Source organism: Habropoda laboriosa, unplaced genomic scaffold, assembly GCF_001263275.1.
Source record: "Habropoda laboriosa isolate 0110345459 unplaced genomic scaffold, ASM126327v1 scaffold309, whole genome shotgun sequence".
In the NCBI taxonomy this organism is placed as follows: domain Eukaryota; kingdom Metazoa; phylum Arthropoda; class Insecta; order Hymenoptera; family Apidae; genus Habropoda; species Habropoda laboriosa.
Window position 1 is genome coordinate 1,582,618 of NW_017100481.1, and position 22,613 is coordinate 1,605,230.

Sequence of the window (22,613 nt, forward strand, 5' to 3'; positions counted from 1 at the left end):
AAAGATAGAACTCGAATCGCGAGGTAGAGAGACGTGTACTCGATCGATCACGTCTAACTGATAAAACGAATTCGTAATGAGATTAGGTGACGGAACTCTCGACGCGACGAACTGGAAGAAAGTTGGAAGCACGTGAACATTGATTTCAGGACCAACGTAACTTCCTGAGGCCCCCGCCAGAGGGTGTCGATTTCCCGTGGGACTTTGAGGCCGTGCAACCGATGGCAGAGGCTACCCTCGCCCTCGATCCGAACTTGGAGAACATGAGGTTCCAGTTGGTACCGAAAGTGTGAGTAATTGTGAACGCCGGCGCCTGGTAATTCGCCTTTACGATCCTAGGAGAGAATCGATACCGAAACTCCTCTGGCCCTTAAGTTTCACGCTGTAACTTTAACCCCGGAGTAAAGATTAAGAGATTTCAAGAGTCCACTGTTACATTATCCCAAAGTAAGTAGAGGATTAAACTCCGGATTGGAAGATAGAAATATCACATGTTTAGTGAGATAATATTTCCATCTTGACTATTTGCACGGTATCCACAGCTGGCGAAATCCTTCGGACACTGTGTGTCCTTCGTACGGGTAGCTTGATACAAATTCTCTTTATCCTTTGAACAAGCTTGCTTGTACGATCCATCTTACCCTCGAAGTCACCGTACGAACTTTTCTATACGGTGAAATTCAATTTTTCTGTTAGGTTATGTAGTATCAATATACTGAGATCAAAATGAGTGGGATGTCTTTGGAATGTTTCTATGAAATTTTTAGATAACCCCCTGGAATTCCTCTGAAAATTTCACAAAATCCTCTAAAGGTCCTCTGAAATTTCTGCAAAATCTCCTAGAATTCTTATGAAATTTACACAAAATCCTTTAGCATTCCTCTGAAATTGTCACAAACTTCCTCTAAACTTTCCTCAAAATCCCTTAGAATGCTTCTGAAATTTTCACAGGATCCTCTAGAATTTCTCTGAAGTTTCCACAAAATCTCCTGGAATTTCTCTGAAGTTTCCACAAAATCCCTTCGAATACCTCGAAAATTCCACTCAAAAGCAGCGAAACTTACGGCCGCCAGAGTCTCGGTATCATAAATCACAGAGGTTCCAGCGCTCTCTCAATTCCTCGCCGCAAATTTCCGGAAGTATCTTGGGAAACGAGTCCTTAATTGCAACCAATCTCGAAACGAATCGGTCCCACAGGTCGATACGCATTCGAGTTCTCTATCTGGGCATATCTAGTGAACGCGAATCGATTATTTACCTAGGGTTTAAATTAAATCAGTCCGCGGGTAGTTGGCGTTAATTGGCAATTTCCAAACTGGCGTCCGACCACATCGAATCGGAAGCCAAGTTCCTCTGTCCCGTGTATCAGATTCGTAGCGAGATCAGCCTTGCTGCCTGTTCGATTAATTTCGTAACACCCTGTATACGGGTGTCGGTTCTTCGCCAGAGCCACGAGCTGAACGCGATGGCCCAAGCAGAGAACAACCCGACCCAAACCCCATCCGGAAACATGGAAGCAGCTGAAGGTAATTCCAACTGTCCCGCCACCATTTCTCGCCCTTACGCGGTCTCACTATTTAGTAACTCCTTCAGTTTTTGCAGTATAATGTACAGTTGGTGGAAGCGATATATCGAGCTCGTAAATTGGAGCATTAAAAACAGCTATACCGATTGACGTAGTCGTATCTAGGATCATATTTGTGAATTGATCTTTCAAATTTTTGCTTGGAATCTAACCCTTTCTTGACCGAATCGAAGATTTGAGGCTTTCACGGCTTGGAGCATAATTGTTATCGAGGCTTTCGGGTGTAAGGTGTGTCTTTATGGAAAATGTATGCCGACGTTTCGTAAGTATTGGAGCTCGCTTTACCAGAGTTCGTTGATAATCATAATCATTATCGGTGTTCCACGAATCCTGATAAAGTGAGCTTCAGTGCTACACGATTTACATCCGGAAGCCTTTCTTGACCGAATTTTTTTTTTTTTTTTGAAAATTTGTGATTTTTCCATGGATCATCGCGTTTATAATGGAGACTAAATTGAGATCCATTTTTGTGAGAGCACTCAAGTGGGATATATGAGTCCCACTGGTCACGAAAGGGTTAAAGCTGTACAGTATTAAGATTCAGTCGCCTTCTGCTCGATAGTAATTGCAGTATTGGTAAAAATTAACCTGCAGCTGTTAAGGATTAGCCCTTTGACTGCTATCGCCGCCTATAGAAGCTCAGTGATAATATATTATTTATTTTACAAATGTAAAATACAAAGTATCTAACAAAAAGTGATTTGGCTAACGTAATATGTAGTATTACTATTAATGCTATTATACTGTATTTTACTTTCGAGTTGCTAGCAGTCAAAGGGTTAAACTAAATTTTTTAAACATACTGCAATGGAGGGAGCAATTTCGAATTGACGTGAAACAGTCCTTGGATTACGTGAAACAGTCCTTAACGGAGCTCGAGCTCTGTTTCGGTCCTTGGATTACGTCTACTTCGACGCCTGATCGATTTTACGATCTCACTATCTCGCTTTCGCTGACTATACATTTCTGTTTTTAAGTCACTGGATATTTGTTAACTCCGAGAAAAAGTATTTATTAAAATAGGTTTCCAGCTAAAATGTAGAAAATCTGAGGAAAATATTTATTAAAATAGCTTTCCACTGAAATCTAGAAAATCTTGGTAAATGAAAATTTGCAATATAAATATTTGTTAAATCTGAGGAAAATATTTATTGAAACAGCTTTCCACTGAAATCTAGAAAATCTTGGTAAATGAAAATTTGCAATATGAATATTTGTCAAATCTGAGAAAAATATTTATTAAAATAGCTTTCCACTAAAATCAAGGAAATATTGGCAATTGAAAATTTGCAATATAAATATTTGTTAAATCTGAGGAAAATATTTATTGAAACAGGTTTCCACTGAAATCCAGGAAATCCTGGCAAATGAAAATTTGCAATATAAATATTTGTCGAATCTGAGAAATATTTTTATTAAAATAGCTTTTCACTGAAATCCAGGAAAGGTTGGAAAATAAAAATTTCAAAAATATGGATATTTGTTAACTCTGAGAAAAATATTTATTGAAACAACTTTCCACTAAAATCTAGCATATTTAAAATTTATTTTCCACGTAATTTAACCAATACCACCTTCACTCCCGAACAATAAATTTCCCACAATGTTCAGTGACTTACGAGCAGAATTGTAATTCCATCCCTCGATGGACCCTATCCAACGCAAAAATACTCCACCCTATGCGTCGTGTCTCGTTTGCCTTGGCCAGAGCTCCGAATATCCTCGTTGTTCCGCCAAGAAACAATTATTCAACTTCATTCGAACGATCATACAGTAGCTAATAGAGTGTTGTCTCTTCCCGTTTCTATATCAATGGGACATAGGCGATTATGATCAATCGAGAAGGTAAGTTCAATCTACCATCTTGAATTCATCGAGAGCTCATTGACAGACACACGTCGCTATAGACCAAACACGAGTGCTATATCTCTCATTCCTGAATACAATCGGAAACAACGAAGGATATATTTTGGTCGGGTTAAACGAGAGACACGCTGTACAAAAAGTAGAGTCGGTGGCTGATAATCCATTATCCTCTCTGTTACTCGGTACATCTCGTTATACCTGCGCGATTGTAAATCGTCGGAGGATAAAGCGAGATCGTAGACCGTTACATAATTCAAAGGACGAAGTCTGCTACCGTACTCGGTTTCTCCCGTGACCGACCGTGGAGAATAGATGAAATCCATATTTCATGCAACCGAAGATACGTGTTCCACGATGAACTAATCAAATTTTTACCTACCGCGAACGAGGCGAGAAATGAAAACAGATTGAAACATCCGCGAGAGAGTAATCTGATTAACCCTCTTGACGTGATTTCTTCTCCTGACTGTGTACGGAGGAAGCGCAGGTTGAAAACCCTGGCGGCCGAGAAAGTCGAAGAGAGAAATGTAAGTTCCTTGCGATTTTTTGGTGAAGTAAAAATTTTTTTTAGATACGGAAAGGTAATTGTTGGAATATTCGCCGTTGTTTTCTACGACTTCGCCACTTATTATTAACCCTTTGCACTCGGAGGTGACTTTGCAAATCGGATCTTCTTTGAAATTTTTTCAAACTAACTTAGACATCAACTGTGCGATTTTATTTAAATTTTCAATGCATTCTCTGTTTCTCTATAGTGAACAAATTTACGGAGGCCCGTAGATCTGCTCTCTGTCTTGATTCATTATTCATTAATTGTCGCCATTCGATTGCAAAGGGTTAAGCGTGTATTGACCCTTTCACTGCTGTCGGCGCCTTGAACATTTGTTCGCATTGTATTATTCCGACGCACTTCCGTATTAACCCTTTGCACTTCAAACATTTTTGGATGAAATTAACAGTGAAACTTCTGAAAACCCAAAGTCTAGTCCTGAGAAAAAATTTACTTATTTCTATTTTTTGTTAATTTGCATTATTTTGATAATACGAAAAAAGCTGAATTGTACATTTTAAAGTTTTCCAAAGGAATTACGCGTGTCGCCGTAAAAGCGCCATTGGAGTGCAGAGGGTTAATTCAGGCCTTAATTTCATCCTCTGCGCTCTTCCACGTTGATTCAGTAAAGCAAATTTGGAAATGATACCAGAAAAGACAATTTTGCGGCCGTTGTGGAACATTTGAATCGCGTTATGTACTAAAATCTGCCTCAGCGAAAGGGTTAAACGCAAAATACATGATATTCACGTCTTCAAGAACGAAAAGAAAACAATTGGTTGCAAATAAACTAGAGAAAAAGAAAACACAGTTAAGAGATTAACTAAGAAAGGTTGATGCATTACAAATTAATTAAATTTGCCAATCTTCAGTTTTCTAAAATCGAAAATTCCAATTAAAATTCAGTTTTCTTACGGACACAACTGTTTCTATCAGATCTTCACCAAAATCCGTGACACAAGTCAGACTCCTTATTATACATCAAAGGGTTAATCGATGAAACGCGTTTTCGTGAAACATCTCATCGATCACGATCCTTAACTTCTTTTTACAATTCACTTATACAAAAGTTTCTCGTTAAAACAACGTAGATAAAAAAAGAGTTTAAAAAAAACAAAAAGTGGAGAAACAAAGGTCTATCGCGCGATTCCACTGCTCAGCCATCGACGTTACTTGTCGAAAAAAGGGTCGATCGTTTTGGACATTTATATCGACAACGAAACGTACACACGCGCGTGATACACACGCGAAACTTTCTCGTTTATGCTCTTTTTCTGGTGTGTACGTTCGTTGCATCCTCTTAGTTTGCATCGCAGTTTCGAGCCGCTTGAGTTCACGTTTCCCCTCCGTTGTTGCTCGAAAAGTAGCACGGTAATTTCCGATCCGTCGAGGCGAAAGGATTCCGCCTGGTTCCGGTGCTGCACGACGCCATGTGATAAACGACGAGGAGAATTGAGAAGGAGCAGAGAGAGAGAGAGAGGGGTGGAACGATCGAAGGAAAAAGGGGAGAGAAACGTTTACGAGCGCAAGGCGTCGTGCACCGACTGTTTTCAGGCCCGATCCACCGTCCGTTCGACAACACTTTCAGAAATGAGATCCCTCCCTTGCATGGCACAGTTCAGAGTTTTATGCGTCCGTTGTAGATTTATCCGTTCGTCGGTGAGCCGCGAATAACGTGCTGGCGGTTGTTGTTTGAGGTGTATACACCTCGTTTCTATCTCACCCGCAGATTTTTATGACCGGAGGGAATATCGCTGAGAAAAAGTTTCGAACGTGTTGCTGATTTTTTTTTTTTTAGGAATTGTTTCGTTAGTTTGGAATTAATTTTGATACGTAATTTAGTCTGATTTTTTATATCATTTTTGTTATTTTTTTTTTTTTTTAAGTGTTTAGTGCTGTTGGGTGCCTGTAGGCGGTTTATTTTCTCGCGCTGTAACCTTGACGCCTATAGGCGTTTTGAATATTTTCTTCCACTTTGCCTTTGGCGCCTATAGGCATTTTGAATATTTTCTCGCATTGTGTCTTTGACGGCTATAGACGTTTTGAATATTTTGTACTTTGCCCTTGGCGCTTATAGGCGTTTTGAATATTTTCTCGCGCTGTGTCCTTAGCGCCTATAGGCGGTTTGAATTTTTTCTCGCACTGTGCCTTTGGCGGCTATAGGCGTTTTGAATACTTTTTTGCACTATGCCTTTGTCGCCTATAGGCATTTTGAATATTTTCTCGCGCTGTCTTTGGCGCCTATAGGCGTTTTGAATATTTTCTCGCACCGTGCCCTTGGCGCCTATAGGCGTTTTGAATATTTTCTCGCGCCGTGCCTTTTGCGCCTATAGGCATTTCGAATATTTTCTCGCACTGTGCTGTTGTTGGTGACTTTTTGCACACTTTTGCCTTAATTTAATCCTTAATTTTTGCCCTTTGCCTGCTTTCGCCTTAATTTAAAGAAATGATAAATTTTTAAATTTTCAAACGCCAAAACAAAACATTTTACGGCCATGATTGAACATCTACCGTCTACCACTCGCATTACATACCAAAATCTACCGCAGCAAACGGGTTAATGAGAATTTCGAGGCTTTCGTTGCCTGGACTGTTTGAATTGTTAATCGAGGCCTCCACGTTTTGTACCATGTTCAGTTGTTTATGATTTCCATTGTTTCTCCAGCATTGCAGCTAGATTCATCAGAGTAAAAAAAAAACACACTAATAATACATTTTTTGTTTCCTTTTTATTTTTAACTATTGATATTTCGTCTCCATGTTACTTCAAATAAATAAATAATCAAACCTACTAATAGATTTTTCGGTAGATTTCAGTATTACAAAGTTTCTCCACATTTTTTTTAAATTACATTCGTGTCGGATTTTATCATTTCAATAGTCCGCCGAGTACAAACAGATAACACTCGTTTCACTGTAACACGCGTAAAGCGTGTATCGTCAATTTCGAATAGATGAAACAAACAGAAAATTCTATTATTCATCGCGAGAAATGTAATGTAATTCGAAACTTTTCACTCAGCGTACACACGATAGCAGGATAGAAGTGAATTAGCCGCGTCAAACTACGATACATAACAAAGTTCCACGCGACAGAGATCGTTATCGACGATCTCGTGTCTCTCAATGAGAACGTGGCGGTCGCCATTATCCAGCCATAGTCGATTAAAATCGCACTGCTAATGACGATCGTCAGTATATGTCGCGTTAATTCCACGTGAAATATATAATGAAAAGCTAGAAATACTTAACGAACTATCAATATCTCCGTTTTAACCCCTTAACGCTCGCATTTTTCTCAACTTGGTGTCCCAAAAATGATCACTCTTTTTTTTTTTTATTATTCCCAGACACGTATAGAAATAAGTTTCCCATTATTTACAACGCTGTAACTTACGTCCTTGCCATAACAGAAAGGATAACGAAATATGAAAAGTGAGAGAAAATAATTTAGAAAAATTAGGCGTATTTGAGCCATTTATTTGAATAGCGGTGTAAGTCCATTTGTGGTCACAAAGTCCCAATTTTTCTTCAAGCAATTCCGATATATTTTCTCTATCTCAAAAGTTGAAATATTTTCCACCACAAAAAACAAACACAAATCAGACTACTAGTGATAGTTAATACCTTTGAGTCGATTAAAACGCGAACCCTTAACCCTTTGCACTCGGAGGTGATTTTGCTGTAGAAAAGATTGCAAATCGGATCTTCGAAATTTTTTCAAACTAACGTAGAAGTAAAGTATACTATTTTATTGAAATATTCAACGTATCCTCTATTTCACTGTGATGAAGAAATTTATGGAGGCCCATTGATCTGTTCTCTGTCTTCGTTAATTATTCACCAAGTGACGATTGTTTAATGTCGCTTCTCAGTCGCCGCTCGATTGCAAAGGGTTAAATATCTCGATGTTTAGGAAAATGGACTTACACCTCTGTCAAAATAAACGGCTCATTTATTGATTAACACGTTTCGTGCCGCGTGGGTCGCATACGCCCCACTCTGGACTTTCAGGCTTTTCCTTCCGCTGACTTAAACTATGCAACTACGGCGGTAATTAGTTAAAACAAGAATTCTCCCTTTGCTCTATAGCGTATCTTAAACGTTACCTTTTTCTCGAAAACAATAAATTTTGCAATCTTACAAATATTGGAAGACATACACTACCGGCGAAAAGTTTGGAATCACCTCCCACTTTTCATCGATATTAAATCTGCTGCCAAATTTTTATCGATTTGAAGTTTATCTCAATTCTACATTTATCAATTTATCTCATATCGATTGATTCGAACTGTGATGCCCGGTTTGCTCCAATTCCTCGAAACTAGGAGCAAATATTAATCGCTGAATTAAAACACTTAGGGATCGTCGTTGCGTGAATCACACCTTTATTTAACAGAGATTTTTGATGATACGTGACGTGCGCGTGGTAGAACAGAGAATGAACGCGGAAATAGAGAAAATAGGGCTATGTAGGGAGAGCCTTGTGACTATGTGGGAGAGTTGGAAGGTGAAGAGTCTAGTATGAGTAATGGTGAAAGTGGGTGACTCGTAAATACAGATAAAACTAAGTCTAAGAAGGAAAATATTTGAGGGTGAAACACAGAGGCGCTTAACTTCTTACTCACGAGCAAATTTCCCCTCCCGAGGTTCCCCCACTATGCGACTGAGATGGTCCTCGCTCGAGTAGCGGCGCGGCGGAGGAGGAGCGAGGAGTTCCCCCACCACAACTCCAGCGACTGCCGTTGGTTTACGTTACACATTCTGCGTGTTCGTGCCGCATAGTGGGGGAACCTCGGGAGGGGAAATTTGCTCGTGGGCAAGAAGTTCAGCGCCTCTGGGTAACAGAACGATAAAAAATTCTCTTTTTTCTGGAAATTTTTTTGTAAATTGCAATGCTCGGTGATTACAAACTTTTGGCCGGTAGTGTATAGGGTGAAAAGCAAAACTGTTAGTCTCGACAACGTGGGGGCGTATACGACCCACGCGGCGCGAACGGAAGTCACCGAAAATCGGTCCGACATGGAACGTGTTAATTAGTTGCACATGTGTGAGATACGGAAATGAGCGTTAAAGGGTTAATCAAACACACGCCAGCACGTTGATAAAAAAAGAGAAGAAAAGCAGATTCCTGCTTTTGGAGAAGCGTAAAAACATTGGTCGAAATCGAAACGACAGAGCCAGAGGGATGAATATGAACAAACAATGGAACTTTATTCGAACGAGATAAAACGAAATACGAGCAGATCGGAGAACAGACGGAGACATTTACTGAAATACTACCTGATCCTTAGAATGATCGCTGTTGAATGAGAATTCGACGCTTCCTTACGGAGGCTGTTCACCCTTCTGGCTTCTTCGTCTACGAGTTCACCATCCTTCTTACTCTTTTGTTAAATGAGAATTCGATCTCGGCCACTGCTCGCTGCGTTTCCAACCGACTTCCCGGTTTTGTCCGAAGCCGACCGACTGCAAGGATGTTAATTCCTGGACGTCTGGTTAAGTCGTGCTTGAAATTTCATGATTTCCGACCGGAGGAATCTTTAGAAATCGAGTTCAATGTTTATTCGAGTCCTTGTGTTAAGGAGATATTAAGGGGGTAGCTAGTCTAGAGTGTCATTTTTTAGTCCTTCTTAGGGATTTTTTTGTAAGGAAAGTATAAGTTTCTCAGTATCGGCATTTTGCATACATATTTATTCATATTTTAAGAAAGTTCACAATTTTTTTCAAGTGAAAATAGTCAAAACTGTCTGAATGATATATCGTTCAGTGCGATCCCTTTAAAAAAAAGTGTCCTACTGGCTGACACGATTCCGCCCATTCTGTTTATCCGAAGTGAAAAAACCGAAAGGATTGTTGATTAGTACGACTGTGACTATGGTGTGCACCGGAATGAAAAAAAAATAGTGAAAATTTACAAAATTGCGGCACTTTGAATTTTGAATATCTATTTCTTAGTCTTTCAAAGGCTCTAAAAATCAGAAGATATATATTTTGGCATAATTCTGGTTCAGACGATAACGACACATCCACCGAAGGTGCATGTAAATCGGACAACTAGAACTTGTCAGCCATTTAGAAAAACGCGTTTAAAGTTTCTCATACTTACGACTACGGGCTACGTGTCGTCTACTTTAACCATCTATAACTTCGTCAATTTTACGAATTCGGAAAAATCCTTCGACAGTTATACTTCTGCAAATGTCTACTTTCAGAAAATGTAAAAAAAAGAAATCTAAAGAAATCTTTTCTTTGAAAAGTCTAGACTAGAATACCCCCTTAAACTACCAGGTTGAGTCGTAAGAAAGCATGCGTGCAGATCTGTTTGAGTATTAATTTGTAGTTTGCATAAACGTGTCGTTAATAGTTTGTTCGATGAATTATCGGATATCACTCGAGGTTCGGTTATTAAGGTCGATGAAAATTAGTATTTAAGAAGAGCTTCTGAGGTACACGGTTTATAGAGGTTGTATGAATTTGGAATTTATTAGGTAATAATTTGAGGTAATTTAGGTAGTACCGTGGTTATGACGAGGAACAGGGTGTATGGTAATTGTTCTATAAATGTTAAATTTTAATAATGGGAATTTTCATCTCAGAAGTGAATCTAGTTTCTAACCCATTTGCATCACGACTCTACCTATGCTACTGAATTACTACTGATGGTTTGCGGAATATTCCGCGTCCGATGATAAATGAATGTCGCGACTCGCGGAATAGTCCGCGCTTGGTAATAGGTGACGATCGTCATGTGCGGGATATTCCGCTTACGAATGCAAATGGGTTAAATCTGAGTCTAATGAATTTTACGAAAGACGCGTTGAAAAAATAAACGTGTTTTTATTAAAAACGTTTCTTAACACTTTACCGACCGGTAACGGTTGAAGATCCCACGCACTTCCGACCGCTCAATCGGCCACAGATATGTACATCGCTGACACCGGCTCTGTTTAGACTCTAGGCTTTCGCGCGGGAACATATGCGCTTTTTCTTATACCTATAGAAATGTTAAATCAAACTTTGACTGATTAATAGGCTGTCGGTCAAAAAGCGTCGGCGGTAAAGAAGCGATTAATAGGCTATCGGTCGGTAAGCGTTGGCGGTAAAGAAGCGTTTTATAGGCTACCGGTCGGTAAAGTGTTAAGACTTACGCAAAAGGTGACATTACTTATGACTCGACTTATTGTAGGTTAATTTCGGGAGAGACGGACCAGGCAAGTATTTCCTACATTATCCGCCAGATATGGAAGAAAACACTGAGAGCCACGCTCGATCGCTTTCCGTAAAACAAAAGAATACTGACGCGTTGCACATACGGCGGATAATGTAGGAAACACTTGCCTGGTCTGTCTCTCCCGGAATTACTCTAATTCTTCTCAGAAAAAAATTAGAATTCGAATCAGTCTAACGAATTTTCCAAAAAACACTGAAAAAATAAACGTTGCTTTTTTATTAAAAACGTTTCTTAAGACTTATGCAAAAAGTGACATTACTTATGACTCAACTTACAATTCTTGTCACAAAAAGTTAAAATTCTACTCAAAATCTAACAAATTTTACGAAAGAGAAATTCAAAAAATAACCTTGTTTTTTTGTTGTTAAAAGAGTCTCTGGATTTATGCAAAAAACGAAATTACCTGTGATTCAACTTATTATAATTCTTCTCAGAAAAAATTAGAATTCTACTCTAACGAATTTTACCAAAGAAAATTAAAAAAAAATAAACCTTGTTTTTCTTATCAAAACCTTCTCTCAAAACTTACGCAAAAGACGAAATTACTTACGACTCAACCTTCCACAATATTTTTCCCAAAAAATTAACGCATTACCGACTACATTTTCGCAAAAACCATATTTCGCCCAATTCTTTCCCAAAATTACAATTCCGAAGCAAAGAGAAACGCAGCGATCCTCGCACGATCAAACACCGAACGGAGCGAAAATTGAAAGAACGAAAAAGAGCATAAGCAGCTAAGAAACGAAAGCAAACGAGCAGTAGAACTAGCGAAGCTTCTAGCATTAGCCAGAGCCAGTATACCCGACCCTTCTAGTTTAGCCGTGAGTGTTGTCTTGCGAACAGTTCAAGTGACCACTGGCCAGGAAAGCAGCGGAACCGTGACCACCGGAAGTAACAGCGCGCTGGCCGATTCGCCAGGCCACGAATTCGTGTCCGATAGCATGAGGGTCTCGGACACGGACCTCGAAGAGGTCCGAGAAGGCATGAAAAAATTGGGGATGCAGCCACCAAAAGGTTAGTTGATCGTTGGTCGTCGTTAACCTTGCCTTCTGCTAATAACTTCTCCTGTACAGAACATGAAACACGATATCTACCAACTCGTGGCATTATTTCTCGTTTCCAAAATCGACAATTCACCTTTTCTTTCCAAAATTCGTATTTTCTCGTCGAATTGCCAGAAAAATTCTATCACAGAAATACTAAGAGAATAGAAAGAAAGAGGAGCATTTGCCACGAGATTACTGTGCTTCTTGATTCGTGTAGCGTGTCCTCGGTATGAAAACCACCCTTGAAAAGAAAAGCCCGCGCTGTATTTTTGCACGTTGATTCGAAATTGTTCTGTACACACACCGATATTAGCCACGTGAACGGGGTAATGTTTGAAGAGATGTTCCGCCGTGTGTTGTTCCGTTTACGACCACCAACGAAATTTCGTGCAAGAGTTACCGTACAAGTTCGAAGAGGAACTACCACTCTCTTTTTTTCTTTCTTTTTTTCTTTTTTTGCATTTGCCTCTGGGCCGCCTCGATGAATATTCATCGAGAGAGGTGTCACAGTCCCGTGTTATTGGACAATTGAACAATTTTCCCTCGTGAGTTGTTGTCGCGTGAAATGTGATTTCACGGTTGCAAAATTTGAAAAAAGGAAAAAAAGAGAGAAATTTCTTTCGAACGAAGCGATCCGCGGCCAAGACACCAAGATGTGTCCAAGAAAACTCATCCCTCGTGAGTATACTACTCGTGAATGAACGTGAAAATTGAAGGTCGATCCTCTGTCGATGTGTTCCACCTGTCTTTTCACCAGCGTTTTAGGCGAGCCACGTTTCGTCACCGTTCTTTCTGTAGCCTGTGTGTACTCGTAATATATGCTGCGAGAGCAAAGCTTTTATTCCAACTTTAATCCTGTATCAGTGTGCTTCAATTCTTAGAGTAAGGATTGCTCGTGTACCCTCTGTTTTGTTTTTCTTCTTTTTTTTCAATACATATAGTAGTGTATGTGTATATATATATGTATATGTAGATACATATATGTATATATAATAGAAAATTTGTCCCTGATCTCGTTTCTGTGTTTTTGTGTTTTTGTTCAACCTCTCGTCTGACTATATGATGCCCGATTGTGACTAAACGACTACTCTTCCATTCTATTCTGTCAACAGCCTAAGAAGAGGAGATTCCCCCCGATAAAAAGCATTATCCAAAGCACACCCTTCAAAAATAAATACGACAAGCTTCTTTCCCCGTCTCGAAGACCGACGTTGAGCTTTTCGGTTCTCGTCCACGATCTCCTCGAACCCTTCCCCCACTTTTTTTCTTCTCGTTTACTCTATTTTCTTTTTTCCTTCCCTTTCTATCTCCTTTCATCCCTCTCTTCTTCTTCTTCTTCTTCTACTACCACTTCTGTTTGTTCCCCCCCACCCTGTGTGATCGACAAAAACCTTTCGAAGAGAAAAGAAACCCACCCCATGGACGTTCTCACGAGACGAACGAACACCCGCCGCCATTTTGGTCCCGGAGTTTGCTTTCTCGTGCGATATATCCTCTGTCTTTCGTTTAACGAATACATCGTGTTCGATACGAGAGACAGAGGACGCGATCTCGTACCACGCGCCCGAATGGAGAGAAAAAACAGACCGATCGACGATTTTTTAGAGAGAGAGAGGGGTGATTCGTGTTATCGTTCGCCGCGATCGCGTGAAATAATTTTTTTTATTCTCTTTTCGTTTCTTCTTTAGAGCTAAGTGCGTTCCGCAGAGAGGGAGAAAATGAGAGAAGAGTAAAAACAGAAAGGGAGAGAGTGAGAGAGAGAGAGAGAGAAAGGGAGGGGTAGGGGGCGTAGAGGAACGTAATAAAGTAAAAAAAAAATCCTTTAAGAGGAAACAGCGTTTAGGTGATACGTCGGATTTGAACCGCGATAAAACAGCGCGTATAAACCGATACGATAGCGAAGTAGGTAGTGACACGCGAATTATTTGACACGCATGCTGAGGGGAGAGCGGGAGAAATACGAGCGAATGCGTGCGCAAGTGAGAGCGGCGCGAATGTGTGAGTGAATGCGCGACGGGAGAGGAAGAATGAGAGAGAGGACGCTTTTCGAGGAAAGAACGTGTAGGAAGAGAGAGGGAATCCTTTGGTAATAAAAGATATATATGAATACAGTACGAAAAAGTGGCAAGAAAATTATGTATCCACGCTGAAAAATGCTGAAAACACACATGTAAAACCCACGAAACCAATAGAGATAACATAAAAACTCGACTAAATGTCTGTATGTCTGTATGTTTGTCTGTTGTCTGTCTGTCTTCGTTCTTAATCAATAAAAACAAATAATATTGTCTCTTGTCGATTCTCTCCGTGTTGTAAAACGTTCAAAGAGGAAGCATTAACCGGCGGAAGGAAACGAGATGGAAAAAGGGGAGATGAAGGAGAAATAAGGGAAAAAAAAGAAACCACGCGGGAAGAAAAGAAATATGACCGTTTATTGAAGAAGGAAGAGGGGAAGGACGACGCGAATTTGTTTGAAAATGCTTTCCTTCCTGGGGATAGCTGACGCTGTTTCGCGAATCGCTGCAGCCGCCGCCGCGCGATTAGGCCAATTTTTCTCGCGAACGTGAAAAATAATATTAACTAGAGATTTAAGGGATTCCGCAATCTGCTGCTGATATCGTAGTTGTGTATCTTCTTTTCGACGAGAGTTACGGCGATGGAAAGAGAAGTAGAGAAAGGAAGAAAGACAGGGAGAGGGTAAGAGAGGGGAGAGAGAAAAGAATTTACTAAGTGTTACCATAAAGAATTAAGACAAACTAAAAAAGAAAAAAAAAAAGTAAAATATAAAAATTCGTTGAATGACAATACGTGTTTTAAAAGAAAAAAAAAAAAATAAATAAAAAACGGGGATCGAGGTGTTACTTTCGTCTCGTCTCTCGTGGGTGTTAGTCATTGTAGCGATTTTCCTTCCGATTCAATTTAAAAGAAAAAAAGAAAAAAAATCTAACGTGTAACAACCGTTACACGCAAAAAAAAAAGAAAAAAAAAAAGATTCACGGTGAAAACCGGCCGGCCGGGAAGCGATCCGTTTACACGCCCGTCCACTCGAACGAACTCGACAAAAAAAGAAGAGAAAATACAAAACAAAACAAAATATCTCGCGCGATAAAATATGGAGAAACAAATTTTTCTGAAGAAAAAAATATACATTTACGACGAGGGAGAAGATTGGTGGAGGAAGTGTGATTAACAAGAGGCGCAGCAACGGGAACGGCGGAAACGGGCGTGGAAATAAATTAATTTTCCGTTTCGACGTTTTCCGTATGGACGGTCGCTTAAGCGGCGTAAACGAGCACGCGAGAAAATTCGCACGTGCACCGGTGCACCTGATTTCGATGAATAAAATAAAAAACAACAAAAAGAAACAAACCGAAAGCATATAAACGATATAAAAAAAAAAAACGAACGAACGAACGCGACTAGAAACAAATCGAAACGAAAAAGAAAGTAAAAGAAATAATAGAAGCGACTAGCATGAACGCGAGGCCTCTGATGCTGGCGGTCGCGAAAGCTATCGAACGTCGACTAGATTCTACATGGAGAGCGCATGTAAAGATGAATCGATATACACACACGGGGTTAGCCAGTGTGAGAGACAGAGAGAGAGATAGAGTGGGAGCGAAAGAGAATGAGAATGAGAGGGAGAACAGCGGAGTATCGGACTGTAAAAAATTCGGTTGGCTCACTTTTCTAAAGGCCGGATAGACACACGAGAATCATTCGTTACGAACCATCTAGAAAACACTGTAGAGTGATGAAAAATAATTAAAACAACGGTATGTAATTCCATGCACGGTACAGTTTTGTAAGGTGGAACTTTTGGACAGGCAGATGGATGGTTCACCCTAAAGGTGGATTTTTAAGTTTCAGGAGAGAGACTCCAGACATTAAGGTGCCGCGCCGCGCGCGTTTTAATGTAATCCCCCATCGAATTCGCTAGTTCGAGAAGTAATTACTTAAATCGCGTTAATAGAACGAACGTACAAAAATTGTTTCCCCAGTTCTCTCCACGTCATTCCATCGTTGGAAACTACTTCCAGGTTCGAAGTTTTGACATACGGTTTTTCGGCAACAGTGCACGCGAATAGGTTAGGTTATTACCACCAGCGTGTGAAATGAGATTTTCACGAACGAGAGAGAGAGAGAGAGACCAGAGTAGAGCTAGAAATTCACGACCGAGAGACATCTTGGATGTATAAGTGTGCTGTAGGATGCTCGCGGGTCCATCAAATCTTCCGTGGAGAAATTATTAACGGTCGTGTTCGTATAGTGGTATACGATGAGGTAGGGGAGGGGACGGAATAAGCGTGTATAGCAAAGCAAGCCGGAAATCCGTCTCTCTGATTCCGTTTCGCGTTCAACTCCCTTTTCTCGGTTCTCTGGGCACACACAGAGGCGCACCGACCAGCGTTTCGCGAGATCGATGCGAAGAAACAGGGACGAGCGCGAGCACGACGAGAACAACTCGATTGTATGCGGAAAATCGCGACTCGTGAATGTAATACACACCTATTTTCAACACGTGCACACATACACACATGACACGTACACAAGCAGATTACATGCGTACACAGGCAAAAGTAGAACGAAACCGACACATGAACACTCACATACACACACGTGGTACATACACACTCCGTAACGAGAGAGGCCGCGCTGTCCGCTTGAAACTAGCTACAACGCTGCTTGTGAATCTCCGCAGAAAATGATTGGGAACGCGAATTGGAAGCAGAGCTGAAGGATTGCGAAGACCAACGTTGGATCCATATGTTGGATCGAGACGAGTGGGAGAAGCAGATCGACGAGCTGCTGGACACCGAGGACGACGAGTGAGCCAGGGGATCCCCCTTTGCGACCGGATAGAGACGATCTCTCGTCCGCGTTTCAATTCAGATCCTGTGTGATAGGGCGACTGTGCGAAGGATCGGCGGCCGGGGGGTTGTCTTGTATCTTTCTTCCATCGACCTTCCTCCACTTTTCTCTCTATATTCTTCTTTTAGTTTTCTAATTTTTAGAAAGGACTGTACGGAGGAGGGACAGAGAGTGGGGGGAAAGATCGTTGAAACAGAAGAATCTCGCTGTTTTCCCCCCTTTTCTCTTCCTCTCTGTCCACCTTGTTGAAGAATTTCAAAGGGGAAGAAGAGACGATTTTTTTTTCTTGTTTCTTTTTTTGGAGAGAGAAAATTAATGATGTCCAAGGTTGACGATATGTAACCCTGAATTGTTTAATAATGTGATAAAAGAGGGGGTGAAAAAAATGTAAGGGGAAGCTTGTGAAAGAATGGGACTGCCGTTTGACTTTTTTTTGTTTGTCATCTTGAGATGATGATTGTAATTGAGAGGAGAGAGGAAGAAGATGGAAGGAAAAAGAGGGATTCGAAGGGGAAGCCTGAAGGCGCCTGTTCCTTGTTTTCTCTTCTTTGGGGTGCTTTCCTCGACAGCATGTACGTTTGCGATCCTCGAGCACGATGAAGATGGGGCGTGTTAAAAGGAGATACCTTTGAAGATGGGTTGTGTAGAGACTGTAAAATAGAAGGAAGAAAAAATTATTTTGCCGATTGATCGATCTCGCTTCTCGAACCTCCGTCGATTAATTCCATCTCTGTCAATAATCTAGGGATATTCTTGAACGGTGGACGGGTATGCACGCGAGACGATACTTTTAACGCCACACTTATGTCAATTGTTAGACGACTCGCCTTCGGTTACAAAAGGGCGAATATAATAAGATATTTAAAGATGAAAAAAAAGAGACGATTTCAAAGCATTTCCCTGTTTGTAATATCGATCGTTAATGTATTTAATGAAGAAAAAAAAAAGAAAAAGAAAAATAAAAGTATGCGTTGCTTCTTTAGCATCGAGCGTGTTTACCGCGTAAGAGGTTACCCGAAATGCACTGTGCTGCGGAATATTGAAAAACAAAAAAAAAGAAACAAATAACGATTATTATAGAAGAAAAAATTAGAATTGAATGCCTCTTCATCGGGTTCGAAGGATCGAGGACTAATCCGAAGTGACACATTACACTGCCGTGTGTCGAAGGACACAGTTTCGAACGAATCGACAAGCATCGTCGTCCATTTTTTTTTTTTTCTTCACCCTAGTAAAAAGAACAACCAGCTCGTAATGGTCACGCTTCTCCGCGATGATCCTTTATCGTTATTCGTTGATCGTGAATGTTGCATGCCAAAGATGAACATGATTCGACGAGCATTCGTGAATAAAGAAGGAAGGAAGAAAATTGGTCAAGATCCATGCAGATTGATGATGTTTCTATTATTATTATTATTACTATTATTACTATTATTATTATTACTATTATTACTATTATTATTATTACTATTATTACTATTATTATTATTACTATTATTACTATTATTATTATTACTATTATTACTATTATTATTATTACTATTATTACTATTATTATTATTACTATTATTACTATTATTATTATTACTATTATTACTATTATTATTATTACTATTATTACTATTATTATTATTACTATTATTACTATTATTATTATTACTATTATTACTATTATTATTATTACTATTATTACTATTATTATTATTACTATTATTACTATTATTATTATTACTATTATTACTATTATTATTATTACTATTATTACTATTATTATTATTACTATTATTACTATTATTATTATTACTATTATTACTATTATTATTATTACTATTATTACTATTATTATTATTACTATTATTACTATTATTATTATTACTATTATTACTATTATTATTATTACTATTATTACTATTATTATTATTACTATTATTACTATTATTATTATTACTATTATTACTATTATTATTATTACTATTATTACTATTATTATTATTACTATTATTACTATTATTATTATTACTATTATTACTATTATTATTATTACTATTATTACTATTATTATTATTACTATTATTACTATTATTATTATTACTATTATTACTATTATTATTATTACTATTATTACTATTATTATTATTACTATTATTACTATTATTATTATTACTATTATTACTATTATTATTATTACTATTATTACTATTATTATTATTACTATTATTACTATTATTATTATTACTATTATTACTATTATTATTATTACTATTATTACTATTATTATTATTACTATTATTACTATTATTATTATTACTATTATTACTATTATTATTATTACTATTATTACTATTATTATTATTACTATTATTACTATTATTATTATTACTATTATTACTATTATTATTATTACTATTATTACTATTATTATTATTACTATTATTACTATTATTATTATTACTATTATTACTATTATTATTATTACTATTATTACTATTATTATTATTACTATTATTACTATTATTATTATTACTATTATTACTATTATTATTATTACTATTATTACTATTATTATTATTACTATTATTACTATTATTATTATTACTATTATTACTATTATTATTATTACTATTATTACTATTATTATTATTACTATTATTACTATTATTATTATTACTATTATTACTATTATTATTATTACTATTATTACTATTATTATTATTACTATTATTACTATTATTATTATTACTATTATTACTATTATTATTATTACTATTATTACTATTATTATTATTACTATTATTACTATTATTATTATTACTATTATTACTATTATTATTATTACTATTATTACTATTATTATTATTACTATTATTACTATTATTATTATTACTATTATTACTATTATTATTATTACTATTATTACTATTATTATTATTACTATTATTACTATTATTATTATTACTATTATTACTATTATTATTATTACTATTATTACTATTATTATTATTACTATTATTACTATTATTATTATTACTATTATTACTATTATTATTATTACTATTATTACTATTATTATTATTACTATTATTACTATTATTATTATTACTATTATTACTATTATTATTATTACTATTATTACTATTATTATTATTACTATTATTACTATTATTATTATTACTATTATTACTATTATTATTATTACTATTATTACTATTATTATTATTACTATTATTACTATTATTATTATTACTATTATTACTATTATTATTATTACTATTATTACTATTATTATTATTACTATTATTACTATTATTATTATTACTATTATTACTATTATTATTATTACTATTATTACTATTATTATTATTACTATTATTACTATTATTATTATTACTATTATTACTATTATTATTATTACTATTATTACTATTATTATTATTACTATTATTACTATTATTATTATTACTATTATTACTATTATTATTATTACTATTATTACTATTATTATTATTACTATTATTACTATTATTATTATTACTATTATTACTATTATTATTATTACTATTATTACTATTATTATTATTACTATTATTACTATTATTATTATTACTATTATTACTATTATTATTATTACTATTATTACTATTATTATTATTACTATTATTACTATTATTATTATTACTATTATTACTATTATTATTATTACTATTATTACTATTATTATTATTACTATTATTACTATTATTATTATTACTATTATTACTATTATTATTATTACTATTATTACTATTATTATTATTACTATTATTACTATTATTATTATTACTATTATTACTATTATTATTATTACTATTATTACTATTATTATTATTACTATTATTACTATTATTATTATTACTATTATTACTATTATTATTATTACTATTATTACTATTATTATTATTACTATTATTACTATTATTATTATTACTATTATTACTATTATTATTATTACTATTATTACTATTATTATTATTACTATTATTACTATTATTATTATTACTATTATTACTATTATTATTATTACTATTATTACTATTATTATTATTACTATTATTACTATTATTATTATTACTATTATTACTATTATTATTATTACTATTATTACTATTATTATTATTACTATTATTACTATTATTATTATTACTATTATTACTATTATTATTATTACTATTATTACTATTATTATTATTACTATTATTACTATTATTATTATTACTATTATTACTATTATTATTATTACTATTATTACTATTATTATTATTACTATTATTACTATTATTATTATTACTATTATTACTATTATTATTATTACTATTATTACTATTATTATTATTACTATTATTACTATTATTATTATTACTATTATTACTATTATTATTATTACTATTATTACTATTATTATTATTACTATTATTACTATTATTATTATTACTATTATTACTATTATTATTATTACTATTATTACTATTATTATTATTACTATTATTACTATTATTATTATTACTATTATTACTATTATTATTATTACTATTATTACTATTATTATTATTACTATTATTACTATTATTATTATTACTATTATTACTATTATTATTATTACTATTATTACTATTATTATTATTACTATTATTACTATTATTATTATTACTATTATTACTATTATTATTATTACTATTATTACTATTATTATTATTACTATTATTACTATTATTATTATTACTATTATTACTATTATTATTATTACTATTATTACTATTATTATTATTACTATTATTACTATTATTATTATTACTATTATTACTATTATTATTATTACTATTATTACTATTATTATTATTACTATTATTACTATTATTATTATTACTATTATTACTATTATTATTATTACTATTATTACTATTATTATTATTACTATTATTACTATTATTATTATTACTATTATTACTATTATTATTATTACTATTATTACTATTATTATTATTACTATTATTACTATTATTATTATTACTATTATTACTATTATTATTATTACTATTATTACTATTATTATTATTACTATTATTACTATTATTATTATTACTATTATTACTATTATTATTATTACTATTATTACTATTATTATTATTACTATTATTACTATTATTATTATTACTATTATTACTATTATTATTATTACTATTATTACTATTATTATTATTACTATTATTACTATTATTATTATTACTATTATTACTATTATTATTATTACTATTATTACTATTATTATTATTACTATTATTACTATTATTATTATTACTATTATTACTATTATTATTATTACTATTATTACTATTATTATTATTACTATTATTACTATTATTATTATTACTATTATTACTATTATTATTATTACTATTATTACTATTATTATTATTACTATTA

The 22,613-nt window shown here is 34.7% G+C and overlaps 1 protein-coding gene across 1 annotated transcript in view; it reads left to right on the forward strand.

The window, feature by feature from the left end:
• Positions 1–17,255, forward strand: part of LOC108576047 (synapse-associated protein of 47 kDa) — a 124,236-nt gene extending 106,981 nt beyond the window's left edge. The window contains exons 7-10 of the mRNA XM_017938993.1: positions 150–289; positions 1,387–1,526; positions 12,082–12,252; positions 16,987–17,255. Of these exons, the coding sequence (XP_017794482.1) occupies positions 150–289; positions 1,387–1,526; positions 12,082–12,252; positions 16,987–17,117 (582 nt within the window). The 3' untranslated portion in view covers positions 17,118–17,255. The remainder of the gene's footprint in view (positions 1–149; positions 290–1,386; positions 1,527–12,081; positions 12,253–16,986) is intronic.
• The last annotated feature ends 5,358 nt before the right edge of the window (positions 17,256–22,613 follow it).